Below are 10,142 nucleotides of genomic sequence, written 5' to 3'. Positions count from 1 at the left end.
TTTTATATAAAAAGAAGAAATGCTTTGAATCTGAGAGGAAAATTTACTACAAATTAGACTTAACACGCTCAACGTATGTAATATTGTATGCCATAGACAAACACCCGCTACATAGAAAGGAAAGACGAAACTGGATTCAAAGTGCAACTTAAGAAGAAAAAATATTCAAATAAAATCATGCAATACATTGCAAAAGTTACTTTTAAAAAATAGAACAGTCTTTGAATAAAACCGCTTTGTGTAAATATGAGCAATTTAAATTAAATATATCATTTGGGTTGATTTACCAGTGCTGTGGTCTGTATAACGGATCCGTTAGGCGGAAATGAAACGCTGACTGTTTCTGAAAACCAAACATGTCAACGTTTACACAATAAAGGATATATACCTGTTTATTGGTTTACGAACAATTACTTCTGCCCTTGACTTCGAAACAACTTTCAGCTACACATTTATGTGTCTTCTCAGTAAAGGTGATACACCTTCCCTAAACATAATTATAGTTTATATTTTACCTATCCAAGGTATAAAACAACTGCATCTAAACTTGACTACGAAACAACTCTCACCTGCACATTTGTGCGTAATTAATTTGATACTACTTCTAGGAATTTTATCAGTTATCATCCATTGCATTTTCTTCTTTGAATACATAAGAACATTACTTTACTGTTATTTCTAAGACCTTAATACCTCTGACATTCCAAATATGGGACATTTCTCCTGTCTCATGTCATAAATGTAGCTAACTGTTCACTGACATTCGAATGGCTTTCATTAGATAAAACGTCCATTCTATTTTGTCTTCATAACCGAATATTAAAATCCTCTGTAAACTCGTGACAATCTTTATGCCAGCTGATGAATCGTTGCAAACTGACTTTGGATTTTGTCCACTCTTGAACTTTTAAAGACATTGTATGTTTTCTTCATTTTTCAAAATGTTTTTTCATTTTTGTCCAGACTTCTTTTATCTCCTATGTTTAGCAGCGTATCAACTCTATAAAAAACGCTATAAGTTTTTTTCATCACTCTGCAGCTAATTCTCCTGAAATATTTGTTAACATTATTGTAATGATTCATAATTATGTCAAATCATGTTACAAATTGTGGTAGTGAGAGGAAATATATAATTAAGAATTATAATTGCTTGTAATTATTTTTTTGTTTTCAATATGTTGTGAACAAATTCAATTCGAGCCTAAATACAAATTATCTTTGTGTGTGACATCTGCATTTTTGCAAGGACTTAGTTAAAACCAGTGTTAAATTTAAAGGTAATATGAGATCTACATTTTTATACTTTAGATAATTGCAATACAGTCTCTATGTTGTCATGTGTATATTACAAAATAATGGACAAATAAAAATAATGTACCTGTCATTTGTATTCTAAATAATAAACTGTATATCAGCCTCTTCTGTCTGCGTCCAAAGACATAATGACACAAAGTATTTTCGGCAATGTGTACTTTTAAAGCTTTTTCAGATCCATTTTTTATTTCCTTTTTTGGCATTTTTACAAATGTTGTCATTCATATATCTTATATTTACCCCGCAGGATGCGCAAGTTGACTTATGAAAAGGACAATGTTGATTACTGACTGTAACTTAATTTTTAATATTTTAATTTAAAGTCTAAAAGAACACCGAAAAATATTCACGGAATGTATTGCGCAGGCGCTAGGTCACCACGCTGCACATGCGCGGTAGAACCTATCGTTTTGAAACGTTGATTTTGATTGGTAACGGAGGAGTGCTCTTTCTACCGGTGGCAACTGGATAAGGCATACATATTTCGTATATAATCTTTGTTTTGACTTGTTCCTCTAAAATGTAATGTGCCTAGTAACAGTAGTGTTTCAATAAATATTTTGATCTGTTTTAAATCAGGCCATGGAAACGGCCGGGGACTGCTACTATATAAGAACATATAGCACACTGCGAAAGCCCAGAGCCGCTGGTTGTAACTAACGTCAGACAGACATTCTCCAGATGATAAAATCTTAGTAGGAAAGATGCTCCCACAAACTTGGATTGTTGTAATTGTGTGTGGTGCTACATTGTATACTACAGGTAAGTGATGTTTCAAATTACATGGTCTATAAATTATTACAAGATGCATTAATTTTGCTTTAACATAACTATTTTTGTAACTTAAATTAAACAACTATACATGTTTTCTCTGTGGTACATTATAAAACATTTAAAATGAACCTAAAATATCTTCTTTCCAGATAAAAAAGCTGAGCATATGTTAGGATTAATATTTATAAAATAAGAAAGCAACCTAGAATGTTTTGTGGAAACGTTTCATCTGAAAGCGAAATATTGTTTTACATGAATCGAGAAAAAAATGAAAAAAACTGGTAATAATAGATATGAATATGTAAGCCGTGTAACTCACAAATGTTTGCATTAAATTTCCCGTTACGAAACTATAGAGTAAACAAATTTAATTTACATTTAATTCAATGTTTCTTACTTGTTATACAACGACAGGTGCGTTTGGCAATCCATAGCTGAACACCGTTAAAATTCGGAAAATAACTGAATTAATTTCATTTATACCTACTGCTGCAGCGAGAAAAGAATTACCATCTGAGGTCGAGCAAGTTCATCTGATCTTTTAATAATCACACTCGCATGAAGTCAATTGAAATAATGCAGGAAACATTTATAACTTGGGATTAAATTATAATAAACTCACTAAAATAGAAAAAGTGGAAACTTCACAGGTCGCTCAACACGACAAAAACGAAAATGTTACAGACTCGGTTTCATTAAGCCTGTTCAAGGACGGTAGTGAAAATTCATGATACCGTCCACGCCCTCTAGCCCCGGGTTGAGTAGAACTCAACATTTACGCATGCCAAAAGTACAAAAAAAAACTTGGAACAAATATCTTATTATCCAATTTCGTCCGTAACTTACATCCAAATACTTCGAAATATTCACAATTTTAACACATCTTATTCGTTTAATAAATATTTGAACATTTCTGATTTTCTTACTTTTTTTCACATTTAGACTTTGATTTAATTGCAATAAATAGAAATACATTATTAACACAGAAAATTTTATATCAACATTACTTGCAATTTATGTTAATGTATAAATTATTTTTAAACATGTACACGAACGTTCTGTGATACGCGCTGAGTGCTTTTGTAAAGTACAGAAAGGTTGTGATATTTGCATCAATTTTAGAAGAAACATTAAATTTACAAACACGGCATTTGCGTATATTCACACATTTTTTTTTTTGTATATTATGAAACATTTAATTCATTTGTATAGTTTGTTATGTACTTGACTTAACATTTTCACGAAACTGATATGTCAGAATTAGAATAGTAATTATTATTTGTTGCATTTTCAAAAAAAAAATCACTTGCAGATGACATTGTTGATATTGAAAATATATGAATGACTACATTTGTAAAAATGCCAAAAAGGAAATAAAGATGGGATCTGATAAAAAGCTTTAAAATAGTCAAATACTGTATGAGTGAAACACAGCTCATTTCATCTTTTCTATTTCCTTTACATGACCGCGTAATTGCATACATATACTTAAACAAGGGAACTAATTACTAACATAATTAATAATTAGAACAGCTACGAAATAATAGCCGGTATGCAAATTAATTTTGCTTTTGTTAGGATTATCAAAAATTAACAAGTACATCACGCAGTCAGAAGGATCTCGGTTCCGCGACTATACTCGTCAATTGCCGTGCTGGGGAGTCCTGATAACGCGCGTTTAAAGGAATATAGATGCTACTGGGGTAAAATATAGCGCCTTTAGTCGCATATCGGCCCCAAGGGTAATATTAATCTTAAGTTCGTAATAGTTTGCTATCCAATACGCGTGATCTTTGAGGATACAACATATCTCACAAATCAGCAGAGATATTTTAGCCCTTCTAACTAATTAGAACATGAGAAGCTTTATCTTCTCTCGAGATCTTTGGGGATGAAATTTTTTTTTAACAGAAAAGTGATTAATTATGAATAGCTGAAACATGTCACGGTGTAAAGATTATGATGTAATCTTTTATTTTGACTAAGGTCTTTAGGCAAAAAAAAAACAACAAAATTGATATAAAAATGTGACCAGTGAGTTTAAATGTAAAAGGCTAATAATATGAATGATTGTATGTACACGATCCAATTATTGAGTTCTACTACTAAATTGCTGCAGCTCAACATACACTGATACTATACGTATATAAAAATCAATAAAATTTTAATTAATAAAAGTTATCATCCGAACTTGAGATACAAAGTATAATGTTATATATTTCCATTGATGATTTCATTCCAATGACCTTAACTATTAGCATTCAATTATCATGAAATTTGTGATTCAGCCTCTTGACTTGATAAATAAGTACACTTTCGCCAGGCGGACTTGTGACTTCAAAATGTTCATCATAAGCTGCATAAAACAAGCTACTTATATAAACTAAATGTTCTGGATTACTTTTTTAATATTTGGACAGATGCACAGATAGTTGGATGGACCGTCCCAAGTATCACAGGCGCAAATGGAACAGGAACAATTACAATTCCTGAGGGCCAAGCTACGGGTGCAACATCAACTACATTTTCAGCCACCCCAACTAGTCCCGATACCATAGCGTCTTACACCCTACTGACTTCCAGTTCTACTTTCTCGGTTAACTCTACTTCTGGTCTCCTCACCCTAGATACTGCACTCGATTTTGAAACAACAACAAACTTCACATTAGAAATCGAGTAAGTTTCATGAATTTTCCACGGTCAGTAGGTATAAGTCAAATCAGTTAATGCATGCAAAGGTATTCCGATATTAACGACCGACTAGAAAAATCAAGATTTGTGAATGGATTTCCGCCTGACCAGTAACCCGATAAATATGACTTGGTTCTTTGTGTTATATTAAATGATGTTATTATCAACAATTAGCTCACCAGTGCATGAAGTGCTCAAAATTGTGAGTAATTTTGATCACGCTGTGTCCGTCGTCAAAATTTCTTTTAACTACATATCCTCAAAAGCCACTAAATGAGTTTTGATGAAACTTGGCTAAATATTTCTTGGGTGATCCTCTTCTTAAATTGTTCAAGCGATTCCACTAGGTTGTACAAAGAGGCCAAAGTAGAGCTAAAATAGAAAATTGCAAAGGACATTTCCTCCTAAACCGCTGGTTCGATTCAGAAATAATTTCACACAAATGGTCCTAATATAACCTTCTACCAAGATTATTCAAACTTTGATTCGTCAGAGGGCGTGGTCACTGTATTCTATATTTATAAAGTAGAAGTTTAAATTTCTTCTAGGCTGGCTCGATTTTAAAAGAATTTCACACAAATTGGCCTACAAAGAATGTTCAAATTATTTTGATTTGTCGTAGAGCATGACCAAAGTTTTGAAACGTTGGGGTGTATGGTCACTTCTCTATATGTAAGTAGTGGCTCGTTATATATATAGCGAAAAAATCTTGTTTGATATGTAGTGGAAAAAATCTTCTTGTTAGCTTTTGTCATACCACATCATTCTCCCAACTTCTTACCCCACCTCCAACACCTCCTTTATACACATAAACATTACTTGCCCTTATTTATTTAGTAGAGAAAAAAATCTTGTCAGGAAACACTTCACTTCTTAAGTCAGATTAAACAGACAATTTCTTTGCATAACCGTTTACCAAATCTGTTCATGCAAGTAGAATAACTCCGGTGAGTGATACAGGGCCATCATTGTCCTTTTCTGTTTAATCTATTTACCTTTCTAGAGCAGTTGATAGTGCCTCAAATAATGGAACTGCAACTGTTTTAATTACCGTCACAGACAACGTTGCCCCAACATTCAGTGCTTCATCCTACACAGCCTGCGTTGCTGATGCTTCTACAGCAGGTTTGATTTTAATGAATATTACATCTGTAAATATATCAATTTTTACATACTCGTACGTTCTCTCCTATGTGTCAAAGATATGCCCCGAACACATTGACATATAAGGAGGACTGAAATGTTTATCTTTATTTTTATATGATATATCTTCTGTTGATGCACACAAATGCCGAAACGCTGTAATTTCGTGGTGAAGGGATGGTATTTATTATTATAGCAATTTATTTGACCTGGTGGGGCGGAGTAAATCTCTGAGGTAGCAAATAATGCAATGGACCGCCGCGAAGCCCCGCCCCGCCAGGTCGAATGAAACGCACTATATATAACCACTGGTCGTATATACTAACTAATGTCAGAGTATAAAAATAATCTTCACTCATATATGATATATCTAATTTAAATGCATACATGTGCCGACACGTCTGTAATTATGTTGTAAAGGGTTGATAAAAATAGTAAAATAATGTATGCAAATACTCGTATCCTTTATTGTTACTGTTGTCATGTCATTTCAGGTCAGTCCGTGACGACGCTAACGGCAACTGATCAGGATGGAGATAACATTACTTACAGCATATCTTGTAAATATGAAACAGTTTTATACATGCTTCATGTAGCACTTGTGCAAACTTGTCTATGCTCTTTCACAAAAAAAACTCAGTCTCTCTGATATTTTGTGATCATTCTGCTATATATATGTATCACCAAATGTTTCCTTTGTCGTGAGGATAGCTTTTAAAGACATCTGTTAAAGTTAATTGATGGTAAATGTACCAATAGTTCGATCCATTATGCAATTCTGTTTATGCGTTGTTGTGGTCTTGTTCCAGGACAAGGTACTCTGATTATTATTAATAAAATAAATGAGCATATTGTTAATATTACAGCTGGAGACACAAGCAACGACTTCAAATTTTTTGCTGCCGAACTTCAGGTCAATACAGGAGTTACTCTGAACCAAACAACTACAGCAAACTACACGCTTGTTGTTCAAGCCGTAGATGAGGATCCTCCGACTCCAAATACTGCGAATACAACTGTTATTGTAACCGTAGGTGATTGCAGCAGCGCGACGGAAAAGACTATCAGTATCATGACCATTCTTATGGCTATGGCTATGTCGTTACAATAACTATTTTAAACATTTAACTTAAACTAATTTCTTCATATTATACACTTTAATTATATCGCCAAGAGTAACCCTCAACGCAGTTAACGTTAATGAGTTCAATGAAAGGAAATATCCTAAGGTATGACCCATGTAATAATGTACCTCCTGTTGCAGGGTATTCAATTCCTACAATAATCTTACATTAACTTAAATGTTTCAGGGGGTTTTGTTCCAGTCCCAACAGGACCCTTTTTTCCTTGCATTACTTTTTTTCTTGTAAGTTTTTACTTTATTTCATGACATTATTGATTTATCTACTATTTACAGAAGTGAAACATTTTCTTTTGATACCAGTAAGTGATTTCTTGCTGTTTAAGGTAAATCTACCTCTGAAACAGAGGGGAGCAGCTTTAGACATCTTTATAAGTACTAAGTTACATGTGGTAAAAATATCTATTTTGTTTTTACTCTTTCGATGATATATTGTGGAAAAATGTAGGTAGGTTTACTTCGGCTCCAATTTCATTTATGAACGAAGTGAGCAAAATTACAGTCCAACAGGACTCGACCTTAATGCTTCAATGTTGGAGTTAGAATTCTGTCTCATATAGTCCTTTTACTTCGGGCAGCCTAGAGAAAATGATATACATATTTTTTTTGTTGAGTTTTATACTTGTTTACCACTAGTTTGAAGTTTCTAACATCATTTCAAAACGTTTTATATGAATGACTAAATATGGAAGTTTTCATTTTTAAAATGCTGGAAATGAAAATAAAAAAATGTATCATTTTATTATTTTCAAAGATGATAAGTGTTTAATCAAGTTTTAGGGGTATCCCATTTTAAAAGAAACAATTGTGTCAGTGTTACGTACAGAATTTATTCATTATATAAATGTCATCAACTGATCTAAAATTTTAATTTACATTAATTGGTTTGGCAAATCAAGTCGAGAAATGTTTTCTCAACTTCTGTCAGAATTCTTATACAGTACTCTAATATTTCCACTTTGGCCTTTAAAGGTATTTCAGTATTATAGGTGAGACGACTGAACGGCTCTGGACAAAATAATACTGAGTTAATTACCTGAAAATTTATAAACTTAACTATGATGATTATTGGAATATTTGATTTAGATTGGAGTCTATTAACAACATAAAGCCTGAAGGTCTGAAAGAAAAAAGTCGTCTTGACATTACCAAGAATGTTATCAAATTGAATCAGAAATGAGTAAGTGTCCAGTCGTGTATGTCTACTCCCTATAGTACCACATGTGATGTGTTTGTGTGTAGTATTGTAGCATTAAAGAAATGATGTCAATAATGAGACATAACCGTATCGATGTTTGCGTCTTTTCTTGTATTAATATGAATATTTTGTATTGCCGTAAAGACCTTTATTTAATAACTAATGTAAGAAATAGATTATAATTATTGATAAAAACCTTTTTGTGGAAAGTAAAGTTTTCATTTACAAGAAATGGAATGTAGTTGAAATATATTCAGTACTTTGATGTCATAATGAAAAGTTATTGTTGATACACGTAAATTTGATAAGTGTAAAAACTAAAATTCACCATAAATCGTCAATTCAGTATGTATAAAGTTTCTAAACTTGTAACAACTTGGTTTGGTCTATCTACAAAATAAAGCAATACAAGACAAATTGTTATTTTGTGTTAGTTTTTGACCATTTTGTACTTCTTTCCATAGCCTTGTTCTGGTACATTTACGGATGAGATATAATGATCTACCATGAGCTGTTGCTTTTTCTCTTTCCTGTATTCTTTAAGATAGTTGTGCTGGTAAAATTCTTGCAACAGGATGATTCATGTTTCTTTACAAAATTGTTTACTATATCTTCAGCAATTGATACTTAAAATATATATCAAATACACAAATATTAGGTCCAGGTGTGGTAAAATATGTAGAATAGGACTAAGTATGTCCCGATATATCATTACATAATGCATTTATTCAAATTTAATACTTAAAGTCTATTCCTATATAATATGAGTTTTATCAGCTAAGATTAAATTGGAGACATATCAAATAATTGACTACATATTTTTACGACAATGTTTGATACTTTCAAAATTATGGCGTACATTTTGTTGTTATAACTATATTTTTCAAGTATCTCTGTGTGTACTTAAATTAGGAGTATTCCACTAAACGCCATACTTAAAGGATAAATTGCCTTGTACAAATGCGCTTCCCGAAACCTGTGCTCTAATTTCAGATTCCAGACTGGTTTGCAAACGGTATAAACAATTCATAATTTGTTTAACCCTAAGTCATAGATTTTGACATTATGAATTTTACGATATTTATTTTTTTTTTCAAATTTTCAGACTACAAATTTTACGTTACTTAATGATTTTGAGAAAATGAACACTACAAAATGATAATTTTTCCCAATGAAAAGAAAATCACAACATACCTCAAAATTTGTTGATGCCGTAATATATTTTGAACAGCAAAATCAGTCAGGACAGCTTTTTAAAATGGTATTATTTCGAAAAGTGAAATCAAAAAATATCGGGATCTCCTTGACCAAGTGGTTGAGGTTTTGACCTCAAATAACTAGCCCCCTCATCGATGTGGGCTCGAGCCTGGCTCGGGGCGTTGAATTATTCGTGTGAAGAAGCCATCCAGATGGTTTACGGAAGGTCGGTGGTTCTAACAAGGTGCCCGCTCGTGATGAAATAATGCACGGAGGTGTAACGCCGCCATGTGACATATTATTGTGTCGGTGCGACGTTAAAAACAAGAAGAATATCCAACAGGGAAATCCGCGTTCTAAAACCGCAGCCTTCCCGAAGGCAAGCCCAGCACCTAGACACGTACACGATCCACAAACACATACACACACGCGCACGCACATACACAGAACAAACGAACAAGTACAAAACAAACAAACAAGTCAAAAGTTTTTCCGCTGCCAGAAATGTATATTAAGATCAGTCATTATAATGAATGTCCTTTTAATGATCTCAAAAAATAATTGGGGTCCTCTTCAGGTTATGGCAATCTAACTATATCAATTTATATCCTAAAAAGTCTAATATCTATAGTTTATGCAAATTAACTACACTTTCCTAACTAGAATCCTTACAGAAGTAATGTA

At 32.8% G+C, this 10,142-nt stretch overlaps 1 protein-coding gene across 1 annotated transcript; it reads left to right on the top strand.

Annotated features, from left to right (window-relative positions):
- Positions 1–1,877: 1,877 nt before the first annotated feature.
- LOC123539086 (protocadherin-15-like) lies at positions 1,878–8,678 on the top strand. The gene is made up of 5 exons (XM_045323565.2): positions 1,878–2,076; positions 4,509–4,764; positions 5,783–5,904; positions 6,417–6,482; positions 6,789–8,678. The coding sequence occupies exons 1-5, from the start codon at positions 2,019–2,021 to the stop codon at positions 7,031–7,033; spliced, it is 747 nt and encodes a 248-aa protein (XP_045179500.2). The 5' UTR covers positions 1,878–2,018; the 3' UTR covers positions 7,034–8,678.
- The last annotated feature ends 1,464 nt before the right edge of the window (positions 8,679–10,142 follow it).

This window comes from Mercenaria mercenaria, chromosome 18 (genome assembly GCF_021730395.1).
Source record: "Mercenaria mercenaria strain notata chromosome 18, MADL_Memer_1, whole genome shotgun sequence".
Classification (NCBI taxonomy): domain Eukaryota; kingdom Metazoa; phylum Mollusca; class Bivalvia; order Venerida; family Veneridae; genus Mercenaria; species Mercenaria mercenaria.
This window is presented reverse-complemented; position numbering and strand designations above follow the sequence as displayed.

Excerpts from the sequence above, each read along its gene's own strand:
- LOC123539086 (XM_045323565.2), top strand. The coding sequence starts at position 2,019 with ATGCTCCCACAAACTTGGATTGTTGTAATTGTGTGTGGTGCTACATTG. Across the intron at positions 4,765-5,782 it reads AACTTCACATTAGAAATCGA|AGCAGTTGATAGTGCCTCAA; the intron begins GTAAGTTTCATG and ends TTACCTTTCTAG. Across the intron at positions 6,483-6,788 it reads CATTACTTACAGCATATCTT|CTGGAGACACAAGCAACGAC; the intron begins GTAAATATGAAA and ends TTAATATTACAG.